The sequence below is a fragment of the Mytilus galloprovincialis genome, chromosome 4 (genome assembly GCF_965363235.1).
Source record: "Mytilus galloprovincialis chromosome 4, xbMytGall1.hap1.1, whole genome shotgun sequence".
NCBI classification, from domain to species: domain Eukaryota; kingdom Metazoa; phylum Mollusca; class Bivalvia; order Mytilida; family Mytilidae; genus Mytilus; species Mytilus galloprovincialis.
Genome location: NC_134841.1, coordinates 26,871,943 through 26,897,827, shown reverse-complemented (window position 1 = coordinate 26,897,827; position 25,885 = coordinate 26,871,943). Strand labels below are relative to the sequence as shown.

Below are 25,885 nucleotides of genomic sequence, written 5' to 3'. Positions count from 1 at the left end.
AACCCGATCCAAATGTAGTTAACTACCTGATCCAAATGTATAATTTATAACCCAATCCAAATGTAGTTAACTACCTGATCCAAATGTATAGTTTATAACCCGATTCAAATGTAGTTAACTACCTGATCCAAATGTATAGTTTATAACCCGATCCAAATGTAGTTAACTACCTGATCCAAATGTATAGTTAATAACCTGATCCATATGTAGTTAACTACCCAATCCAAATGTATAGTTTATAACCCGATCCAAATGTAGTTAACTACCCGATCCAAATGTATAGTTTATAACCCGATCCAAATGTAGTTAACTACCTGATCCAAATGTATAGTTTATAACCCGATCCAAATGTAGTTAACTACCTGATCCAAATGTATAGTTTATAACCCGATCCAAATGTAGTTAACTACCTGATCCAAATGTATAGTTTATAACCCGATCCAAATGTAGTTAACTACCTGATCCAAATGTATAGTTTATTATCTGATTCAAATGTATAGTTTATAACATTCAAATGTATAGTTTATAACATGATTCAAATGTATAGTTTATAACATTCAAATGTATAGTTTATAACTTGATCCAAATATAGTTAACTACCCAATCCAAATGTATAGTTTATTATCTGATTCAAATGTATAGTTTATAACATGATTCAAATGTTTAGTTTATAACACGATTCAAATGTATAGTTTATAACTTGATACAAATGTATAGTTTACTACCTGATCCAAATGTTTAGTTTATTACTTGACTCAACTGTAAAGTGTATTACCTGATTCAAATGTAAAGTATATACCTGATCCAAATGTATAGTTTATTACCTGATCCAAATGTAAAGTTTATCACCTGGTTCCAATGAATAGTTTATTACTTGACTCACATGTAAAGTGTATAACCTGATTCAAATGTATAGTTTATAACTTGATTCTAATGTATCTTTTATTATCTTACCAAAATGTATAGTTTATTACCTGGTTCCAATGTATAGTAAATTAATTGATCCAAATGTACAGTTTTTTTACTGATCCAAATGTATAGTTTTTTAACCTGATCCAAATGTACAGTTTTTACCTGATCCAAATATATTGTTTATGGGTGCAATCAACAGTTTTTTTCTATGACGTCATATTTTGAGGGACCATGTATAAGTGACCCTTAGTGGTGGACTGATTAATAAAGATACTTGTATAAAACTAGATATCACTGGAATCAGAATGTTCTTTAGTTTATAATGGAATAAAAAAAAGTGTACTTTTAATAGTATAAAAAAGTTTTATCCAGAGAAACTGGGAAAAACATTGCCTAATTTAAGCTTAAAAAACCTGAAATCAGGTCATGTGCACACCCCTGAAGACATGATACCTGCACATTTTTCATAATCAAAATTGTATGAATTTCATAGATTTTTACCTGGTCTTTCAAGAAATTCTTGCTTCAGGGTACGTTCGCCTGCTCTGAAAAGAGCTACAGTGGCTGCAAATAAGTTTTCAATTTTCACTGCCAAAAAAACAGACTGTTTACAGTGTTGTCTCCCCTCAAAACATGTATATTTTATCTAATTTTTTAAATTATTTTAATCATTCAACCTGCTTTAATTGAAGTTAATTAACATATCTTTACAACCAAATACAAAAAACATGATACTTTTTCACCAATTATGTTGATAAAAAGGGACTTCCCTCCATGTCTATTTTTAGTTGGGGAATAACCCCTAGTTTTTTATACGAAACTGTTTATAGCACCCTATTACCTGATCCAAATGTAAAGTTTATTACCGGATTCAAATGTATAGTTTATAACCTCTAAATGTATAGTTTATATCCTTATCTAAATGTATAGTTTATATCCTGATCCAAATGTAAAGTTTATTACCTGATCCAAATGTATAGTTTACACCTGATCCAAATGTATAGTTTTTTTTACTTGATCCAAGTGTATAGTTTATTACCTGATCCTAATGTATAGTTTTTTTTTACCTGATCCAAATGTATAGTTTATTACCTGATTTAAATGTATAGTTTATTACCTGATTCAAATGTATAGTTCATCACCTGATCTTAATTATAGTTTATGACCTGATCCAATTGTATAGTTTATACCCTGATCCAAATGTATAATTTTTACCTGATCCAAATTGTTCAGGATGTAGTGATTTCTCGGTCACAGGATCAAACTCTCTGGTCATCATTATCAAGGTGTCTTGTCCTACAAACAAAATTATACACATTACAACTATCCATACTTTTAAATTTACTAGCAAAAATTACATATTTATACCTGTTAATTCTTTATAAGTTACCTGATCGATTCATACAGTCTTTACAATAACTACTGTTCAACAATCAACAAACTTTTCACTCATCATGAGATAAATGTCATCTCACATTCTTTCTTTTAAATGAATTTTTACTTGTGATAAGAAAAATTATATCAGATTCAATTTATGATCTGCTGGAATAAACAATATATCACATATTGCCGTTAGAGTCGGATATAAAACAGGCTCCATTACTGTCAGTTCCTGAAACTCAAACATAAGGTTGTGGCCTGCATTGGTTAGTTGTTTCTGCAATTACCAATAGGATAAAGATTAAATGCACTAGGATTACACTATGAATTGTTGTCAATAAATGTGTATTGTGTGTGGAAAAAAAGAGTAGAATTTTATTCAGATGTAACAGGATATTTTAAATTGCAGTTGGCAACCTCAAGTTTGGGATTCAGGGACTGACAGTAATGGATCCAGCTATATGTCTGACTCTAATGGCATAAATATATCATTCTAGTTTGATTTCATATGGAAGTTATATAATAGAGACAAATATCTGAAGCTCATATCAAATTCAGTTAACATAATTACCTGTAGTTAATACCAGTAACTCTAGGTCAGGACTCCAACACATTGAGGTAAATCCACTTTCAACATTACCAACACATTCTAACTACAAAACATAAAAACTTCTTAAAACACTTTAAATAGCATACGTGTGACAGATTAATTCAGTTAAGGTGGTACACAACACTACAGGGTGATAACTCGGTACAAATCAGCTTTACGTTTTAACCACATTCTATTGTTAAGGTAATATTCTGCTTCTCAATGATCAAAATAAGTTTTTGTCAAACTGCTATGTATCCAATGAAATTTTTCATTGGATATAAACGTCAGATGAAGTACATGTCTGTGGTTCAAGTTTATTGAAATTTTTATATTTGCAATATAGGTTAAATTCAATATTTTGTCAACATTTTTATGAAAATTGAACGAGTCCAAATTGATTTTAATCAAGGGGTTTGGTGATTTAAATATGTTCTTTTTTATATAGAGAACATTCCAAGGACATAACTGCAATTAAGGTGAGATTTTTCTTTAATTGACGTAATGTCAAACATTAAAAAGGATCACTTGATAGTTTGGAAAGACTAAATTAGAATTCCAGGAGTTTAACATCAGAAGTTGGTAATTTCATCAAGAGGTCCTCCTACCTTTTAGATTTTTACCTATGGAGGAAAATATTTCATAATAAACTTTTTTTCAGATTCTGCTACCCTAGGATAGGCTAGATTTCAGCAAAAATACTGATTTTGATAGCATTGTGTACATGTGCAACATTTCCTAAAATTGTAATAATTAATATCAAATGTTTGTCCATTGTTCTACAATCGCAATAATAAATGCACACACAGATTTCTTAATTAACAAGAGTATAAAATGATTTTCACCAATAATCGTAGTGGTATTTTCCTTTCTTTTTATTTCCCCGTTGTTGTCTTTATTGTCGAAATATAATTTATTTCAAGATGACTGTGAATACCTAGCGGTATCCATTCGTTTTTACCCTACTACACAATCACCACTCCAGGTGTTGGTTCACTTATATTTTTACAGTATTATTTCCCCCCATTGTTTAACCATGTCTATGTCTATGTAAATAACAATGATTTTAAACTAAAATTACTCACATCTCCAACTAAGACATTCCACACCAAAAGATTACCATTATCTATAGCTACACATACTGACTGTTGATCTGGTATACATTGGATCCCTACAACCTTGCCACTGCCATCTGTTGGCATATAATCATCTGTTAAAAGGGAAACAACTCCTGTGATCTGAAATTAGATTAACCATCATATTATGCATAGTTACAATATAACTGATATTAAAAAGCTGAAAACAACATATATCTTGATATATAAGCAGTACAATATATAGACTATGGCCAAATTGTGTTAATACTGTACATAATCTTTACATACTTAATTTCTGGTGAAAGTTGAGGACTAAATCTGGAATGCGCAGTTTACAGCATCCTGTTTCTGAATACTGGTGTTTTAATAGAAATCTTCAATTGTATATGACAAAATGTTTAGTTATGCTCTTCCTTTTCATATTCATTACTGAAGTGTTAGCCTTTGTAAGAATCAGGCAATTTAGAAGTTTTGAAAACATTGCAGATTAAAATAAACCAAACTCACCATCCTATTTTGATGTAAACCTCATCCTGAGTTAAAAATGGTGTTTCATTTCTACGTGTCTGGTAATTGAGGAAATCTCTAGACAACTTTTGGTTAGAATGATAGTAGTTTCTGGAGTTAGCTCCCTTTAATTGTTAATTTTTAGTGCATTTCAATCAAATTATTTATTGAAATACAGATGTAACAGAACAGGAAAAGGAAACAAATTGTATATTCAGGCACCATAATACATTTTGAACAAAATCAATAAAAACTTGAGTGGGTTTTTGTTTTGACATGTTTTGACTGCTGTCTGACTCAATTAGCACTTAAGCTAAAATAGCCTGCATTTAACTTCAGAAGTCAAGCAGCTCTTTATATAAGCAGGTCTTATTGTCCTACACTAAAAGTTATTTAATGTGATAAATACTATGAATACATTGTACAATTTTTCTCTCCAGAAAAAAAATAGGTTGTTTGACATCAATGTATAAAAAAAATACTAAATTTTCAATTAGATTAAAAAGGAAATCCTATATTTGAGACGTTATAAACTCTCAAAATTTCTTACAATGAATTTTGCTTCTTCACTTTAACAAAGGAAAGCTATGTCAGGAAAGCTTAAAGGGATAATTCACGATTTTTCACTTTTCATCTTATTATGTTCATAATACCATAAAAATTATATTTGTCACCAAGAGCCAATGCACGTCGAGTTTAAGGGGGACTATCGAACATGCACAGCCCAAGGCACAGTGGGTCAGTCTTTCACAAGACTTAAGCAATGGCAGGCAAAACTATAAAGCAAGCAGCAAGTTGTAACAGTTTTATATAGTAACAGGTCCAAATACTAATAATGATGCCAAAACAATTTACAAACAAATAAAGTCCAAATGTTCCAATTAATAAAGTCACTAATTTCACTAATCCAATTCACAGTTAAAGTTAAGTCCAAAATGTTCGTAATATTCCAAGTTGATGTTGTCTGATGAATAGGTACAGTTATGTTGAGCTGTCTTTTGAGTACGGTTTCTCCTGAGTAGCTGAGCCTGGTTGGCTTTTGAAGCACTCCTATCTGGATCACACCGACGAGACTACACTGGTAACTACATCATGACTACATTGTGACTACATCGTGACTTCAATTAATTTAAAAAAGTTGATGGTCCAATATATAGCACATCGAATAAAAGCTCAAATTATGACGAGTATTACTAACTATAAATTTATGTAATTTGAGTAATCAAAATTTACTACAAAACTGCCAAAGGTAAAAACTAAGAATAGTGTCAATTTAATTAAGCTAATTAAAAGATAAGTTAATTATATTACTTTTGACTTGAGTAATTAGTGACATGCTGACAGAACAAAATTTACCTGACATAATAATTTTACAATTTTCCTTTTAATAAAATCAAAATAAAATGTTTTCAAAAAATGACATAAAAAACTTTAAATACAAAACAAATCTGTCACCAAGAGCCAATGCACGTCGAGTTTAAGGGGGACTATCAACCATGCACAGCCCAAGGCACAGGGGGTCAGTCTTTCGCAAGACTTAAGCAATGGCAGGCAAAACTATAAAGCAAGGAGCAAGTTATAACAGATTTATATAGTAACTGGTCCAAATAGTAATAATGATGCCAAAACAATTTACAAACAAATAAAGTCCAAATGTTCCAAATAATAAAGTCACTAATTTCACTAATCCAATTCACAGTTTAAAGTTAAAGTCCAAAATGTTCCAAATATTCTAAGTTGATGTTGTCTGGTTGCACGATTACAGTTGTGTTGAGCTGTCTTTTGAGTTAGCGTTTCTCCTGAGTAGCTGAGCCTGGTTGGCTTTGGAAGCACTCCTATCTGGACAACACCGACGAGACTACACTGGTAACTACATCATGACTACATTGTGACTACATCATGACTTCAATTAATTCAAAAAAGTTGATGGTCCAATATATAGCACATCGAATAAAAGCTCAAATTATGACGAGTATTACTAACTATAAATTTATGTAATTTGAGTAATCAAAATTTACTACAAAACTGCCAAAGGTAAAAACTAAGAATAGTGTCAATTTAATTAAGCTAATTAAAAGATAAGTTAATTATATTACTTTTGACTTGAGTAATTAGTGACATGCTGACAGAACAAAATTTACCTGACATAATAATTTTACAATTTTCCTTTTAATAAAATCAAAATAAAATGTTTTCAAAAATGACATAAAAAACTTTAAATACAAAAACTACCCTATAACATATTTCCCTCCGCTCAAATATGTTTGTCCTCAAACATTAAAAAACAAAAGATTATCACAAAGAATGCAGTTGATTTAAAAAAAAAATACAATATAAAATCTGAACATTAACTAAGTTGATGATCATGATAATAAGTCATTGTGATTACATAAAACAGAATAACACATAGAACATTACATATTTTAAAAGAAGATAAAACACAGACACTCATCCTCCCACACAAATATACTGGGTGCAACTTGCACAAGATGACCAAGTCTTATACAAGTGCATGGTGTAAAACTGAGTGGTCAATCCAGCTATACACCATTTGATTTGCCAGTACATTCACAAGCTAAAGAATCACAAAAAGAAATCATACAAACATTGATAAAAAAAAACATTGCTATTTATATTAAGCATATACATTCAAGACATTCACAATATTTACTATATTAGTTGGAAGTAAAAATATATATTTATATATATCTTGTGATAAAAATTGACATCATTTCAATTACACAACACTTTGTTTTCTTTTTAAAGAATCAACAATAATCATTCTGATTACTACATTAACACTCAAAAAATATTCATAATACACTAAATCTAGGAGTCTTTAAAACAAATCATTATCAGCATAAAAATAAGTTCAGATTACAAACACTCTTTAGCTATGGTATTTCACCACTGTTCATGCTGTTCCTTTTTATTCTCACTATTGTCATGACGGTTGGTTGCTGTGACTTCAGAAGAAGTGGTCTTGATTTGAAGGTACATTTTTCAGCTAATACACTCTACAAGTTTGAATCTACTGGTTTATTTACTATCAAGTAAACTGATAATCCAGAGGTACGTTAATAGAATGGCAGCAAACGTCCGATCAAGAACATGACATTCTTCAAGTGGTCATGCATGCAGGACTTCAGTATCTGTCACGATGGTTCCTTGGAAAGCGGCAATTGAATGACAAGTTAATTTTCTTGGCCTTTTCTGACAACTGTATGGAGTAGACATCGATCTTTGAACCCGGTGTTGAAAGCTTTCTGCCATAACTGTCGTTGCTATTTCTAAAGATGTGATGCTGATTCTGTGTCCAGTGTGTTCTTCTTTTACAAATGATTCTCTGCTGTAAAGGTGGGAAGGCTTGCACATTTTGATCTTCTATGGCACCATATATTCTTAATTCTTCTCTTTCCCATGATTACTACTAAAAGAATTTTGGCTATATTAGATAAAATCTATTCACAGAATAAAAAGGCAATATGCTATATAAAATGTGTGTAAAACTACAAAATGTCTTAAATTTATTAGCAGTCTCAATAATTTATATATATTCACAACTTTTCTTTGAAGAAACTTTTTGCTTTGATAACTAGCAATTTAATTTCGAGAATAATTATGAATATTATTATTTCAAAAGCTACTTATCTTTAGTCTCTGTAGTAGTTCTATTTTGTTCACACACTGCAGTTGTCTTTCTTCTCAAATAGTTTGCCAACTTTGGTACAGCAACTTTTAAAGTTGATAACTGAAACTAAACAAGATTATAATTAGACTTCTGTAAATGGTAGACTATGAAGAAAAATTCATTTGAATACTACCAATTGGTTTTTACAGATTTAAAACTAATTTTTATTTTTAATCTATTTAGATTCAATCTTGCACAATATTTGCCGAAACTGGAAAATTAAAATATAACTGTAAAGATAGAATAATAAATAATATTTCAATAAGTTACTTAGCTTCAATAGTTGATTCTCATTCTCTGCTGTTCCTTCAGTTGAATTTTATTTATGAAATTCCATCACAAATTTTGTAAGTAGATAATTTAAAAGTAATTTTGAAAGCTGTTGCTAATAATAATGCCATGCCAAAGCTAAATGGATCGAAATGCTGCCAACGGGCCCGCCACCAAATCTGTCACCAAGAGCCAATGCACGTCGAGTTTAAGGGGGACTATCAACCATGCACAGCCCAAGGCACAGGGGGTCAGTCTTTCGCAAGACTTAAGCAATGGCAGGCAAAACTATAAAGCAAGGAGCAAGTTATAACAGATTTATATAGTAACTGGTCCAAATAGTAATAATGATGCCAAAACAATTTACAAACAAATAAAGTCCAAATGTTCCAAATAATAAAGTCACTAATTTCACTAATCCAATTCACAGTTTAAAGTTAAAGTCCAAAATGTTCCAAATATTCTAAGTTGATGTTGTCTGGTTGCACGATTACAGTTGTGTTGAGCTGTCTTTTGAGTTAGCGTTTCTCCTGAGTAGCTGAGCCTGGTTGGCTTTGGAAGCACTCCTATCTGGACAACACCGACGAGACTACACTGGTAACTACATCATGACTACATTGTGACTACATCATGACTTCAATTAATTCAAAAAAGTTGATGGTCCAATATATAGCACATCGAATAAAAGCTCAAATTATGACGAGTATTACTAACTATAAATTTATGTAATTTGAGTAATCAAAATTTACTACAAAACTGCCAAAGGTAAAAACTAAGAATAGTGTCAATTTAATTAAGCTAATTAAAAGATAAGTTAATTATATTACTTTTGACTTGAGTAATTAGTGACATGCTGACAGAACAAAATTTACCTGACATAATAATTTTACAATTTTCCTTTTAATAAAATCAAAATAAAATGTTTTCAAAAATGACATAAAAAACTTTAAATACAAAAACTACCCTATAACATATTCACCAAGTTTTGTTTTGATATGAAACTAATAAAGAAGAAAATTGGGAATTATTAATTTGATTTCTTCAAACTTCCTGACTTATGTGATGTAGTTTAAGACTTTTTGCATGCCAGGAGTGAAATTAATCTCATTTAAGTCTTGTTCATTAACCATCTAATAACGCGATTTAAAGCGCATCAACGATTTTTGGAGTAGCTATTAACCAACGAAAAATAAGTGATAGCCATGCAACTTTTAAAATTAGATTGTAGGATTTATGTGACTGTGGATTTTTTTATACGAATTTTAGTAATAAAAGTAAATCATACAATAGAACATTTTTATGATTTTTTTTTCTACAAATACTTTAAACAAACAAATGAAACTGACATGATCGATAGTGTATTAAAAATACATGTTCATATTCTGACCTTTTTGCTTCATTCCTACAAACATTTTCACTTGCTTGTACTGTGGAAATAAAATGTGTATCGTTTTGTGACACATTTTTTTTAAATCAATATTTCTGGTATGTTCCAATCTGTCCTTCACTATTGATAACAAGTATATATTACATTTTCCCAAATTTACACTTGGAAAAAATATGTAAATAGATTTTTATTTCATCAAATCTTTTTTTGCATATTTACAGGGCTCACGCTACCAGGCGACTTGGGCGAAGAAGTCGCCTTCCCGACCGTCACTTCGCTTTCCCCGACCCCCAAAAGCGAAAACAAGTCGCCCTGTTCTTGACGATAGTCGCTTTCAGTCGCTTCCGTCATCGGACATTTTCAATTTTTACCAAGTTGATGAAACATCAATTTTTTATTGATAATTAAAGAAATTCAGACATAAACGATTCATTATCTTTAGAAAAGAGGTTGAAGCATTGTCTTCGTAGTGTGTAGCAGGTTATTTGATAAAAATACAACTTTTTATCACTTCGTGCATTTCTGCAAGTTCCGGTGCTTGTTACTCGAAAACGTACATCAACCTCAAATTCGGCGGCAACATAAGTTTGTTACTTCATTTAAACGTGATAAAAGTTGCCTCCAGTAAATTTTTAATCCATTTATTGCATTAAAAACGTCATGTTCCTTTCCAAATAACTTGTTAAACATCGTTTATTTTTGTAAATTTTCTTGCATTCGTCCGCCATTGACCGATTTCTAAACTCCGGATCTGAACCGGACCAGCTATGACCGAAATCCGTACTTTTACAATAATTACTACGGACGCACGGATGGAACAGCTGACAGAAGAATATTGATCCCAAAGGGAAAAATTACGCATTCCACACGCATTAAGAGACTTTTGGTAACATCTAATTGATTGGTGTATATAATTCCCTATATTTTTTATGGATTGTTTCAAACTATTGATTAAAGTTGCTTAACTCTGAGACTATTATACTAATATCAATATATTCTGGCCCAGCTTAATAACTTTTATATTTTTTTTATGAGAAACACTGAATGTCATACACACTGACACAAGATAATTTTTAATTAAATTGTAATTGATATATTATAATTTCTTTACATTTTTTAAAATATTTTTTTTTTTTTTAGTGCTAGATATTTAGTTGGTAGTTTCTCACAAGAACCTTAGTAAAACTTAAACAACTTTTAATTTCAAATGTTACTTTAATTGTAAGTTTTTTACTCAGATATGAATTGAACAATATAAAAAGAACATTATTTACATATGGCCCTTTATACTATTGTAAAATCCAAACATTGTATCGCACCGCGCGAATGAGCACTTCTCTTTCAAATCTCACCACTTCTCCCTATCAGTTTCAAAAAGAGAAGTCACTTCTCCCTATAATTCTGAAGTAGCGTGAGCCCTGATTTATATTTTTATAAATAATATTCTTTACATCAGAAATGTTATTTATAAACAAGCGTATGAGTTTGGTAATGACTAGTATATTATATCACTTTTGGACACGCAAGACAGAGATGTATATCATACACCTGATAGTTCAAAATGGAAAGTTATAAGTTATCGTCCGTGTACACCCTTAGAAGTGAAACAATGCATAAACTTGCAAGCCTGACAGGAAAATCCTTGAATACCTGGGTGTGTCGTTGGATGTGTCACCTCACACCCCTCACAATACCTTTGGCAGTAATACCTTTAGACATGCTGGTGATCAGATGAGGGAAGATCCAAATTTATTTGAATAAAGTTTATTACATAAAAGAATTATGAACAAATTAGATTTTTGAAAACAATTTTCACGGAACATTTAATTATGATTTGAACTTTGACTTTTTAACTAATTCCAATATTAAGTTTAAAAATAACAGACCATAGAATTTAAAAAAAAATAAGAACATTTTCCATATCAAGTTAGTTAGTCGGATAAAACAACCGTACGATTGACAAGATATCAACACGCAATAACGACTACATCAGGGTATTGTAGTTTTGGTTCTTTGTGGTTTATAGACATATCGTGGCTTCTTATCGGAGAAGATGACAAAATGGCCAAACATGCCAAATGCAGAGAATTGAAACTCTTAATTTAAAATCGATGGTGATCTCTTATCTACATGATCTAGCAGAATAAAACTTTAATATCTATGAATTTGAGCATTTTTATACAGAATGGACATAATATCAATTTTTGATTTTTTTACGAAGTTTCCCTTGAAGTTAATATTTTGAAGGCAAATCTTTCAAATATTTTCCCATATAAACTATTGGGAGATATCAGTTATCAGTTATTTTGGAACGTATGCTTACAATTAGCCATTGCAGCACAAAATGTTAATATTTTTATAACAAACCTGACCATCCTTAGGATTCAATCCCACAATACATTTGGATGAAGCACAGTATATAACACCTGTATCATAATCAACAGCACTACACTGAATATGTTCCAAGTCTTTCAAGGGAGATAACTGTACAGAGTATAGAAGTTCAAGGTTCCTCATATTATATAGTTATCACTAGTTTTCTATCAAATATGGTTATTATCTGAAATAAAATAATATTTGTGTCATATCTAGAATTAAGCCCTTTAAAAGTTTCATACACCAGTGGCAGTACTGATGCTAGATTTAAAAAAAAAAAAAGAAAAAGAAAAAAAAAGTGTCCTTTATATTTTAGCCTCCATTACTTTGGATTACTTAACCAAGCTTGTACTGTGGAGTCGTTATTATTCATGGGATACCAATTTTTGTGGTTTGTCGTTTGTTTAGATTAATATCTAACAAAGACAAGACAAGACAATAGACAATATTTTATTGGCACAAACGCATTTAAAATAAATGGTAATGACAATATAGATAAACAATTTGCAATACATGTTAGTAAAATACAAACAATTATTCAAGGAATGACTGTAATATTTTTTCTGTCTATGAAGAAATAACATAAAAAAATTTGGTGCACACTGAATAACGCATGTAGCGGGTTATTTAACAGTGTGCACCACATTTTTTATGTTATTTCACATAGACAGAAAAAATATTACAGTCATTTCTTATAATTTAATTCTAAATTCCATTTCAAACCGTAGAAAACCATGAAAAAACGTTGATGACGTCACGGTCACATGACTAAATTATGTCTATGGGCTCATAACAAAATAACGTCAGCCAATCAGAAGACGTGTTACATCCAAAATTAAATTATATATATATGTGAATAAAAATTTAAAGGTATAATGAAAATCTATTGCAATAGATTACTTCTTGCATACGAAAGAGGAAGATAATTTTAGTGCCGTATAAGATGTGTTATTAAGTATAAGATGTATTATTAAGTATAAGATATATTTTATTTTTATCACACAATATGGTTATATTTTTTCCTGTAATTTTCAACATTTTTAATGCAAAAGTCTCTCTAATACTGGAGTAACCTCTGCAGTGTAGCAGCATGTGCTGTTCATTTTCAATTTTTTCAAATTCTTTGATCTCTGAGCACTTTTAAATATCTTCCTCTTTCAATGGCAAGGTTATGAGCACTATCTCTTAATTTACACAATGATGATCGATCTGATCTTTGTCTTAAATCATCAACATAAACTGCCCGTTCACTCATTTTGTAAACACTCTAGAAAAATGTTAATTTTGGAGATGCTGAAATATTTGTGTTGTTCCTGAAAACCCTGGTCAATTAGTCTTTGTTTTATAAAACCAAAAAGGGGTTTAATAGTAAGGTTATCATTTGACAAATGTGATAAACTTAAGTTTTGAATAATAATATTTAACCTTTTAACCCATGGGTTGCTTTTTTTGTAGCATTATATGTTTGGTGAACTAAAGTAAACTTCACTCTGAAGTGATTAAATGTTCCCAGAATTTAATACTAGATAACATTATCCTATTTTTCAATGGCAGTCTTGCAAGTCCGGAACGACATGCATCATTCGAGGACTTACAGTGTACTCCCAAGATTTCTTTAATAAATTTTATATGCAACTTTTCATAGGCATCACTGTCTTTAAATGTCGAAATAATTTCCCAGATTTCACTGCAATAAAGGAGAATAGGAGCTACTAAGGAATCAAAAAGTTTTTCCAGTAATTTACAAGGGTTATCTAATCCTATTGTTTTCTTTATTTTAAAATATTTTTAAATTAGATGTGTCAAAGCGACACAAATTGCCCCGTCTCAAAATGTTGAAAAATCTGCAATTTCAATAACACATGTGGACACAAACATGATGGTAGTCTCACATGTCAATAATAAGCTCAAAATCTGGAGGCGTTTAGAAAAAAAGTGTGTATAAATGTGATTTTCAACAATGTTCAAAGTTGTTAACCCTTAATTTTGGCAAAAATCAGCTTAGCAAAACAAAATGTAAATGTATGGGTTTTGCTCATTGTTGAAGGCCGTACAGTGACTATAGTTGTTAATGTCTGTGTCATTTTGGTCTTTTGTGGATAGTTGTCTCATTGGCAATAATACCACATCTTCTTTTTTATATTTGATCTGCAACTTATCATAGTTAGCTCACATACAAAAAATCAGCCCAATATCTGAAAGCATTTAGAAAAAAAGTCTGTATAAATGCGATTTTTCAAACATTTATCAGAGTCCAAAGCCAAAAATTACAGCAAAAATTAGCCAAGTGAAACAAAACTTAAACTTGATCTGTAACTCATCATGGGTAACTCACATACCAAAAATCAGCCCAATATCTGAAATCGTTTAAAAAAAAAGTCTGTATAACTGTGCTTTTCAACAATTTATCAGAGTCCAAACCCCGTAATTTCGGTAAAAATTAGCTGAACGAAACTTAAACTTCATCTGTAACTCATCATGGTTAACTCACATACCAAAAATCAGCCCAATATCCAAAGCATTTAGAAAAAAACTCTGTGTAACGGTTTGTTGCAGAATGACGGAATGATGGAATTACGGAATTTCAGACAAGGGTAAAACTATATGGCACCGACAACTTCATTGGGGAGCCATAAAAATCACAAATTTAAGGTTCATGTGGACCCCATTTTAGCCATAGGGTCCACATGAACCTTAATTTGGGTTTTGACCATTCAAAATTCTGAAATTATTTATTTTTTCTGAAATTCAAAATGCATTTAACCTTTATATATTTAGTTCATGCCTTAAAACTTTTCAACCTCGATAGGTAAGTCTGTGCACAGAGTAGTTTATTAGGTGTAAATATAGCCATATAAATTGTATTTGTTCATTTGTTATGATGAATTCAAGAGCCAGGTTTGTATTTCTTATCGATTAACGTTTTTCATATAAATGTAAAGTAATAAACACCTTCAGTCTACACTTTTCACATCATATCACATAAATAGTCACCAGTTTCCATTAAACGTGTACATTTCAAGAAATTGCATGATATTTCATGGGCGCAGACATGTTGCAACCTCGCAGTGAATAGATTTATTGTTGTTGTTTTTTTATTATTTATGGCATTTAAATGCAAAAAATGGAAAAGTGTCATTTTCAAATACTTACATATCAATTATACAGGATAAAAAGGATATATAAAAATAAAGTTTTATTTTTAAATGGTTCAACAAACTACCACAAAATAATTTGTAATGTGAAGATGTGTGAAGGACCATACATCATCATACGGATAAAATGATCTTTCATCTGACAGCTAGTTACATTTATTGCAAACATGTTAAACTTAAAGTAAGGTGCACATGAGATAAATATTTACTGCAAAATTAATCTATCTTCATATTAATAACAGAAATACATTTGATCATAAGTACTCCACTAGTAAAAACAATAATAACATTGAATAAAGGCAGTAGATATTATTGCAACATAAATCTAGAAAGTTCCAGGACATTCTAGAATATTTAATCATGGGAAACATTATGCCACTATGGTTATATTGGTAGCAATTCAACAGTTACAGATAAAGCTATAGGAAGGAAAAATAGGTTAAGATAATTTCAGCAGGATCTCTACATAAATAGGATTTGATAGCTACATGTATATGGAACATATATGATAAAAATAGAATTAAGAAATAAAGACTTAACTTTATTAACTTAATTTACAACAATTGAAAGTTGAAAGATTGCATACTCTCTTTATGTGCTATGTCTGAAGTATAACTGCTCAATGTAGTGGTCTTAACTTAAGGAAACATACCTACAACGAAGACTGTAAGTTTAATATATTATTAAAGTTGTGTTTTAATAGACTGTTGATAATTTTAAAGATTTTATATGTTTCTATATTAAACTTTAAATTAAAACTCTACATAACGCTATATATTTAAACTGAATTTTGAAATTAAATATTCTTTTTTATTGTAAAATATTTATTAGCTCTTTTAAATGTGACCCCTTAAATAAAATAATATAGTCAATAACCAACAGTACTTACATGCTGTGCCAAATTAAAGTTACACAAAAAATAGGGAGATGCATGTTACCAAAAATTAAAGATTAGATGCCAAGCCTTTAGAACAATTTCATGTATCATATAATAGTAAAACCAACTCAAGTTACATTGTATACAAACTTTAATTTTCTATATTTATCTTATCTATTTATAACTCTGTATTGCTACTTTCACTTTTCATTGTTTCTCTCACCATGACGACGTCAAATTCAATGCACCACTTTGGAGTACTTCAGGGGCTCAATTTCTGTATAAAAATTGTCCTGATGAAGCCTGCCTTGCAGGCGAAACATGTAGACATAGATAATAAAATTGCAGATCTTTTGAAGTGTTGTTGTCAATTTTAATTATTATTTAAGGATTGCATTCATTTGCATGATTTGACAACCCGGCATACCAAGGTATCCACTTCAGGGACTCTACCAAAACGATGTCACAGGCGTTGGTTCACCTCGCGGAATCAAAAATTAAAGTGTATACATGTACTTATGTTAACAATTTTGTTTAAAAAAAAAATGATTTGTATTTGATACTGAATCGTTTCAAAAGAGTATAAAAAAAACACAAGAAAAGTTAAACATGACAGCAATATTTATTCTATCTATGAAGAAATAACATAAAAAATGTGGTGCATACAGAATAACCTGCATAGTTATTTTTTTAAGAGTATATCATGAGAAAACATTGATGACTATTGTCACATTACAAAATCATGCCTACATATTTGAGCTGATAGACAAAAAACTTTAAGTCATTCAGAGAACTTGTTACATCCACAATTAAATTATAAAAAAATGGTAATTAGAAAAGCAAGATGTATTTACAAGTTTAATTCTCATTACAGGACTTTAGCTTATAAGTCTGGTCCATTATCTGGCCTTTCACTCTAAGAAGAATGGATGTTCCAGAGCAGCAAAATCAACGTACGATTTATTTATATAGATGTGAATTGAGTTTCAATTGTATCTTTGTAATGTTTAGTTGCTATTCATTCCTCTTTTTTGGAAATATAGACATATTATTTAATGTCACGGGCACAAAATCAATCTTTTGCAAGGTACTACATGTATATAATCAAAATCAGGGGAGATAAATCACAATTTTTTTTTTTTTAGTTAATTATATACGTTGTTTTTTTTTAGGAATTGGACTCATATCTATTACTTGATATATAACAATTTAGATTTCAATATCCATGATATCACAGAAGCTTTTTCTGCAGTTGTATAGTTCTGCATGGTTTGAAATCATACTGCTTTTTTTTTTTTTTTTTTTTTTTACAAATTAACATATATTTTAAAAAGGATTGTTGCTGATTTGACTAGAATAGTTTATTTGGTAGTTTTTGTTTTGATTCTTAGGTTTGATGATCTATAATTCTATATTGAAATATAATCAAAATTCAAAATCATATTTCAGTTTGTAACAAGGTTTGCAGTTTACAGTTAACATATAAAGGTTTAACAGAGTTTCCAGATTACTTACTGACAGATGAGAGTTATAAAGTATTAAGTCATATTTACTTAGGCAGGAACTTGATATCTAAGTTGGTAAGGTTGAATCTGGTACAGTAATTAGGTTAAGACTAGAAAAATACAATCTTAAAATATAATGAATGTTCTTTGGTTCATCCTGAGCCTTTTCCTTAGGTTAAAACATACATTTCCGATGATACACTGTCCCTATTAATCAGAACCACTTGCCATTAGTTTGCATTATAAAACATTATACATAAAGACTGTGGCATGGTTAAACTACTTTGAAGATGCAAGCCCCCTCCCCCCCCTAACCTGTGACAGTGGTGTAACCAGTGGTTTATGTCAAAAGATCCAATAATTACATAGTTGAAATGATAACCTTTTAGATTGATATAACAGTCTGAACAGTTAGCCACTAGTCATATGCCTCAGAATAGTAAATATTGATTCGGCCTATTGAATATTTTCTAAATTTTATATAGTCATATAAAGACATTAGTATTTATATTTAGTTTCCAGACTAGTAGATGAAAAAGTTTTTGGTACAGACATATAAAAAGAAGATGTGGTTTGATTGCCAATGAGACAAATCTTCACAAGAGACCAAATGACACAGAAATAAACAACTATAGGTCATCACATGACCTTCAACAATGAGCAAAGCCAATACCGCATAGTCAGCTATAAAAAGCCTGAAAAGACAAATGTAAAACAATTCAAACAAAAAAAAACTAACATCCTAATTCATGTAAAAAAAAAAAGTAACACACCAACAAACATCAACCACTGCATAACAGGCTCCTGACTTGGGACACAATCTGACAGGGTTTATTTAAAAGATTGATAAATTTACTAAGATCATATCTAAATTTCTTGGCTCGGTTAAAACAACATCTGCGTAAAACTTATGATGTGCTATTCTGTTTGAAAAAAGTTTTCAACTGGTACAGCCAAACTTACAAACCAAATATTTGTCTCTATGGAAGAATTTAGTGTTATAATTTTGTGGTAACAAAATTCCTGACTTAATAATTTCCCAGTAATTCATAGATTATGTTTATTGAAATCCAATAGGTTACTACAGACACAGGCATAGGGAATGAGTTGTGATATATAAACACTGTGAGATTGAGCCAAATGAACATCACAATCCAAATAAGGAAAATTAAGAATAGGGAAAGAAGACATATTAATACTTGATCTAAATCCTATGCAAAATTGGAAAAAGAAGAAAACCAGAACATTTCTGTATGGTTTAAATGTTGATAAGGATAATCTGTATAGAAATAAGGAGATGGAAAGGATATAATTTTGATGAAATTGAAGAAAATAAACCATATTATCTTTATTTACTAAAACAATAAACACACAAAGAGTAATAGCCTTCAAAAAAGGGAACCAGATTTTTTTTAAGAAGATATTTGATGAATTTAATGAATTATGATTAATTGTGTTTGATTATCTCATTATTTTCAATATTTTCAGCCTGACAATCTTGGTAACCTCTCAGCATTAACTGGACTGTAAGTATTATTTTTAGAAAAAAAACATTTAAATACATTTTTAAAAGTCCTAGGATAGGGTATTAATAAATTTGTAAGTTTGTGTGTAATCTTTGTAATCTTTGTGATACATTGTTGTGATATTTAATGTTGTTAATTTCATGTTTACTAATTTAAAGCAGACAAATATCGCAATATTAAAAGGGGAGATAATTCATTATTAATAAGTGAAGTAAGTTTATTTATTGGTTAAATAAAACAAATTAATAATCATTTAAGTCATCTCTTAAAATCATTTTTTTGTAAATTTAACCATAATCATTTTATTAGAAATGTATAAAATCCAAATAATTGACAACTATTTTTTCAGATTTGTAAATCACAACAAATTACAGTTTCTCCCAGAAGGTAATATTTTATATGTTTTTCAACAGGGAAACAATTTGTTTTAGACTTTTATTGTTATCAGTTTATTTTTTATCAAAGCAATTTTTTGTTCTGGCAAGTCTGCAAAGTGTGCTTTTTATATCAGATGTGACCTTGAAAGGTCATACCAGTGTGATGTTGCTGCAGAAATAGGATAAAAGTCGTAATGCACAGTATAAAGCACTGCACATTGATGGTTTACTTGAACTCAATCCTTATCCCATTTTTTGTACACTACCAAAAGATTTCTAATGTCCAATCAGGATTTTGATATATTAAAAGACAAAAAACAGCTGGCATCAAGAGTAGAGCATTAAATACTGATCCTTTTCAAATCATCTGAGTTTCACCTTGGTTTTAGATGGGTTTGTGTTGCTTGATCATTAGTTTTCTCTTAAGTGTCTTTTTGTCCATCATTTAGTATTGACTGTTTTCCATCATGTTATAGCTTTTGATTGCTCTTTGGTATCTCCTCTCTCTTTTTGTATATTGGGTCTGTTTGAGAAGGACATCTGGTGTTCATGATGGTAAATCAATGATGTGCAGTTGGATAAGCATCAGCACAACTTATTTTGGTCCTGACGTTTTCAGTCAGGTTAAATTTACTCTTGCATAATTCTCATGAAAATATTTTGTTACATTTTGTATTACATGTAGTATTAACACTCACATTTATTTTTACCCACCTTTTTCTTCTTAAAGTTATGGTCCAATGAATTTGAAACTTTTGCATAGTTGGGTAAAAAATTGCATTATTCAATTGAAATTACACATATCCCTGTTTCAACATTTGTTAATTGATTTATTGTGTTTATGTATAGCCATTGGGTGTTTGAAGAATCTAGATACTTTAAATGTCACTGGGAATGAGTTAACAAGTCTTCCAGCTGCCATAGGGACCCTGTTGAAGTTACAGAAATTACAGATGTGTAACAACAAATTATCCAGACTTTCTACATGTAAGTATACAGTCAATTATAAAAGGAATCTAGTATGAAATGTAATCTTTTTTATGTATATATGTTTATCAATTGTACAAGAAAATTCTTGTTTTGTAATAACTGGCAAATCTTTTGTATTCTCCCAAAATCTGAAGTTAATTTAACTTATATACTCTTTCGTTTCTGAATTACAAATTATCAATCGTAGATATGGTGCTATACATTTATGAGACAATACCTCCCAGCCATAATAGATCTGGTGTGGAGGTGAGTATATTGTTTTCAACAATAGCAGTGTCTACACAATTGATTTAGATTAGAGTTTCAAAAAAAGAGAAATGAATAAAGGAACATATTAGTTGTCAGTTTCCATCTACAGTGTAACCTGCCTATTCTGACACCTGAGTATTCCAACATCCTGCTTTAACTGACACATTATCCTGGTCCGAAAGTATGCCTATCCTTGCTGAAAAAACCTAAGTATTCCGACACCCTGCTTAATCTGATATTTTTTCTGGTCCCCTTGTGTCACAGTGTGTCGGATAAGGCAAATTACACTGTATCTGTCTTTTATTAACTACAAAAGCAATCTAAAAGCAGTTTCCTCATGAATTATTGAATTATTTATTATATTTTTCTACAGGTATTGGAAAGCTTTCTGAATTGAGGTCTTTAGAAGTAGCCAATAACAATTTAATTACAATACCAGTAGAATTATCACATTGTGAAAAACTTTTAACCTTGAACCTTGACAACAATAGGTTGACCTTTCTTCCTCGACAACTAAAGAATTTAGTGAATCTGTTTGAATTTTCTGCTGTTGGAAATAACTTATATGTCCTACCTCAAGGTATAGTGTATTTTTACAATAGTTAAATGATTAATACTATCTTGAATGAGGTGATTACCAGGTTTCTAACATAATTTGACCCAATCTGACCAACATATCATTCAACTATGACTTTTGTTAAGTTTTTATGTGACAATGATCATGTGTTATGTCAGCATCAAATTCTTAGAACCTGATTACTGTAGAAACATTAATTTTCGTGGGGTTAAAATTTCGTGGTTTTGTCTATAAGATTTCATGGAGATTTAATTTTGTGGTTTCCTTAAATGTAAGTGGTATTATATGGAGGTTAAATTTTCGTGGGAGTCCTAATTTTGTAGATATATACTTTCCACGAAATATAAACGAAATTAAATCCTCCACCAAAATTTATGCTTTTACAGTAATTCAAGAATATCTCATGAAATCAAAATGAACATGTCTTTGAAAGCTGAACAGTCTATGAAAACAGTTTATGAACTGAGAATGAGCATTTTGTGAATGTTCATATCCCATATTGACTATCAAATAGTGTTTCATGACTTCTGAAATACATTTATTGTCATACAATTATAATGTTCTTCAGATATAGGAAGTAAAGATGCCTTGCATACTTTGTATGTAGATAAGAATGAAAGATTGTATACTTTGCCATCCACTGTGTTAGGAAAAGAAATTGGTTTCTACAGGTATATTATTTTGTAAATTTTATAAAATTCCACATTTATAACTGATTTTGTTATTTTTCTCAACTGAACTTGAACTTATTTGATTATTCAATTTTGTGAATGCTTATAAATACAGAAAATGATTGATTGATTGGTCATTGATAAATGTCTAGCGACATTAACAGTAATACAGAAAATAAACCACAATGGAATTTTATACGCACCATATAATAGATATCATAAAAGAAGCATATAATTTCCACAACCTAACATTGATAGAAATTTTATTGATGGTTATTGTTTTATATGATATCACTGAATTATACCATACTATTGTAAACCCTGATCTTGGCCTGATGTAGATGGTCATTAATTAATTTTTTTTATTTAACAATTAATCAAGTTAATAAATATTTTTATCGTAATCAATTTTTTTCCAGGCTCTTAGTAAACCTTGCTTATTTATCTAATTATGATTTACAAAGTTTGAATCTTTTATGTGTCTTTTAGCTGTGGTTGTGAACAATTGTCTACAGATGTCTTAGAACATTTTCCTTATGTTAAGATCCAGCATACATTAACAGAAAAGTTACCGATAATATTGCCACCAGACATACAGCATGTGTGTAATATGGAGCAATGTGTACTTCCACTCACAGAACTTGCAATGAGGAAAGCCTCCACCAGTTTACCCACATCAGGTATTGTACTATTTTGATAATTTTTGGGACATACTGCTGTATTTACAATATTCATGTTCTAATAACTTAATAGGGTATAAAAAAAAACATATCTGCAATCTTGATTCAACTAACTGGTTTGTTTAGGATTCAATTTGCAAAACTTTTAAGCTTGTTTGTTAACAGAAAACAAAAATCTGATATGTCTGTATGAATTAAGGGAGATAATTATAATATTTCATCGAAACTGGAAAAGACATCTTTAGGTCTACATGGTTCCCAACAATATATAAGTGTCTATTCCTAATGTGAAGCACTATATACTGGCAAAATTGAAGGTAAATTCAAAGTCTACTAAAGATCTTGTATTAATGAAAAAAAATTATAGAACTGAAAAAAAAGAAAAAAACAGATCAGATATAGACAACCACAAACAAGGTTCTTTAGACTATTAATTGACACATTGATTTGACAGGAAGCATGTTTTTAGAGAACACCCTAGTTTTGTCTTAATAAGATGTACATTTGAAGTGGTAGACATTGCTTTAAATCAATAAAATAGTTTAAAAATTGAAGGCTTAAGTTATTCTTCATACTATTTTTTGTTTGACAATTTAAAGATTTTTTTTTTTTAATTTTGGTTGAAATATATGTTTGAACTTGATAGAAAAGATTGTCTATACAAAGTTTAAAATATCCCTGCTTACTGCTTTGGAAAGTGCCCAGTTCAGCATTTATAATGCATGTAGCATTTTTTTTTAATGTTTTTTTTTAACATTTCAGACTATATCGACAATATTCCTTACAACTTGAGTGCAACACTATCATGTCCATTAGCCAATTGTGAGATGTGTCATGGCAACATATTCCTATCAGGATTTCCTATTGTGTACAAAGACTATCTCAAGTCAGCATACATATTAGGCATGTGTTGTAGCTTACAGTGTACAAAGAGATGTTTTCATGGAACTGGCAATGGGCTTCCTGTAGTGTATCCACGTTCAGAGGACCTTTCATTAGCATTAGTCCTTGTATAGTAATAAATCCACTGGCGGATCTAGAAATTTTCATAAGTGGGGGCCCACTGACTGCGCTAAGAGGGGGCCCGCTCCAGTCACGCTTCAGTGATTCCCTATATAAGCAACCAATTTTTTTCCCAAAAAGGGGGGGCCCGGGCCCCCTGGGCCCCCCCTCTAAATCCGCCTCTGAAATCCGTCAAAGGCCAATAAGATAAACTTAATTTAAAGTGTATACAATTACAGGATAAACATATCTAGATGTGTACACATATTTTATGATATTATAATATGTACTTGTGATATTGATGCTTACTCAGTTACACTGCTTTTGTTTATATTTATTTATAAAAAAAATATTTTTGAAATGAAAATGTATATTTGTTGAAGAGTTAGCACTTGTATGTCATAATATATATTGACTTAGATCAGTTTTATTTTTTATTTTTTTGTTGAATACTGTTGCATTAAGTTTATTGTTAAATTTTTATGTAATTAAAATAAATTTACATCTGTTTCCTTAGATGGAAACAGTTGCCACTGAAACCGAGTTTTTTTGTAGACATTTTTTTATCATGTTATTCCAAACTTTTTTGATAGGAGGAAAGTATTTGCTTCTACATGCTAATAGACACAAGTCTTACATGAAACAATAATGTGTCCACAGTACATAGATGCCCCACCCGACTTTCATTTTCTATGTTCAATGGACTGTGTAATTGGGGTAAAAACTCTAATTTGGCATTAAAATTAGAAATATCATATCATAGGAAACATGTGTACTAAGTTTTAAGTTTGCATGGACTTCAACTTCATCAAAAACTACCTTGACCAAAAACTTTAACCTTAAGCGGGACGCTATACGGATAGATGGACAGATGGATGGACGAACGGACGGACAGACAAGAAAACATAATGCCCCTCTACTATTGTAGGTGGGGCATAAAAAATATTCCCTTGAGTTTGACAGTTGTGAGTAATTAACCCTACATTTTATTGCAGTAAAATATTTTTGGGTCATAAACATATATCTTAGGTATTTCAAAGAACCATTATTTTTTTATTTGGGGTTTCTATAGACTATTTTTGAAACTTGAGGTTACATGGTTACTAAAGCAGCTTTAACTTTTACAGCTTGCACACAGGTTAAATAAGGGGTGAAATTTGATTGGTTAACTTCCAGTGGTTATTTTTTTCTTATAGGTAATGAAATGTTATGTGAATTTTTTTCTATAGTACTGGACAGGATAAAACTTCACTTATGTTAAGTATTCCTTTATTTGAAACAATGATTAATTCTGCACAATTTTTTGAAAAATGCAAATTAAACAGACTAATAGGGTATTACACCTGTAGGAGTCATATTGAACTTGAATGGCTATTTTTGTTGTCTCGCATCTACGAAGTTGCAAAGGTGAAATGAAAGCCTGTTGTTACAAGCGGCTATAGAATCATCAATATGTTTATATCAGTTTAAGGGGAACCACTAGTAGTAGGCCAATGATATTTGGAATGCATTTGTATTAGCATTGACACATCTCATTTCCATGGAGATTATTTGGCCCCACCCAGTCTATTGACTTTGAATCTTTTGATGGGGTCAGTTTAAAATGAACAACTTCTGATATTTGGTATGCTGTTGTATTAGAATTTGCAAGTCTCATTTCCATTACATTATATGACCATGCCCCCTCAGTCATGTTTCATTAAATTGATCGCCATTAAATTTCAATACTTGCGTTATACTTTCAGAATGACATACAGGAGAGACATACTGGTACATCTGTGTCAACAGATTATTATAATAGTAACATTTCAACAGCATTGCATATAGAGAATATAAGCCAGTTAAACCATTGTTTCAGGACTTGTGTTTTTCAACCAGAATTTTCTTGAAAGAATGTTGATGCTTACTAATAATTTATTAAACCTGGTTTCTGAATAGTAAAGGTAGTCCTCTGTTTAAAGGATGACATTACAATGTTTGTGATCATTACAGAATATCTGGGTTATATATGGCCAGATGTTTCATTTGTGGTTTTTGTAGTCTAATCATCCTTCCTTCATTCAATAA

The 25,885-nt window shown here is 30.5% G+C and overlaps 2 protein-coding genes across 3 annotated transcripts in view; one reads left to right on the top strand and one right to left on the bottom strand.

Annotated features, from left to right (window-relative positions):
• The window catches only part of LOC143071738 (elongator complex protein 1-like), a 42,996-nt gene extending 27,724 nt beyond the window's left edge, over positions 1-15,272 (bottom strand). Inside the window, exons 1-5 of the mRNA XM_076246258.1 lie at positions 15,162-15,272; positions 12,201-12,393; positions 3,967-4,119; positions 2,864-2,945; positions 2,128-2,208 (exon numbers count right to left, since the gene is read on the bottom strand). Of these exons, the coding sequence (XP_076102373.1) occupies positions 2,128-2,208; positions 2,864-2,945; positions 3,967-4,119; positions 12,201-12,350 (466 nt within the window). The 5' untranslated portion in view covers positions 12,351-12,393; positions 15,162-15,272. The remainder of the gene's footprint in view (positions 1-2,127; positions 2,209-2,863; positions 2,946-3,966; positions 4,120-12,200; positions 12,394-15,161) is intronic.
• Positions 15,273-15,428: 156 nt separating this feature from the next.
• On the top strand, positions 15,429-23,837 carry LOC143071734 (uncharacterized). Of its 2 annotated transcripts, none has more exons than XM_076246253.1 (10): positions 15,429-15,545; positions 17,116-17,194; positions 17,691-17,821; positions 19,235-19,272; positions 19,622-19,659; positions 20,499-20,636; positions 21,262-21,468; positions 22,034-22,136; positions 22,626-22,816; positions 23,579-23,837. In XM_076246253.1, exons 2-10 carry the CDS (start codon positions 17,167-17,169, stop codon positions 23,830-23,832), a joined length of 1,128 nt encoding a protein of 375 aa, XP_076102368.1. In that variant the 5' UTR covers positions 15,429-15,545; positions 17,116-17,166; the 3' UTR covers positions 23,833-23,837. The 2 variants fall into 2 exon arrangements, with proteins under 2 accessions (XP_076102368.1, XP_076102369.1); XM_076246254.1 differs by lacking the exon at positions 15,429-15,545 and adding an exon at positions 15,609-15,802.
• The last annotated feature ends 2,048 nt before the right edge of the window (positions 23,838-25,885 follow it).

Excerpts from the sequence above, each read along its gene's own strand:
- LOC143071734 (XM_076246253.1), top strand. The coding sequence starts at position 17,167 with ATGGATGTTCCAGAGCAGCAAAATCAAC. Across the intron at positions 17,195-17,690 it reads TCCAGAGCAGCAAAATCAAC|TTTGTAACAAGGTTTGCAGT; the intron begins GTACGATTTATT and ends ATCATATTTCAG. Across the intron at positions 17,822-19,234 it reads GGAACTTGATATCTAAGTTG|CCTGACAATCTTGGTAACCT; the intron begins GTAAGGTTGAAT and ends CAATATTTTCAG.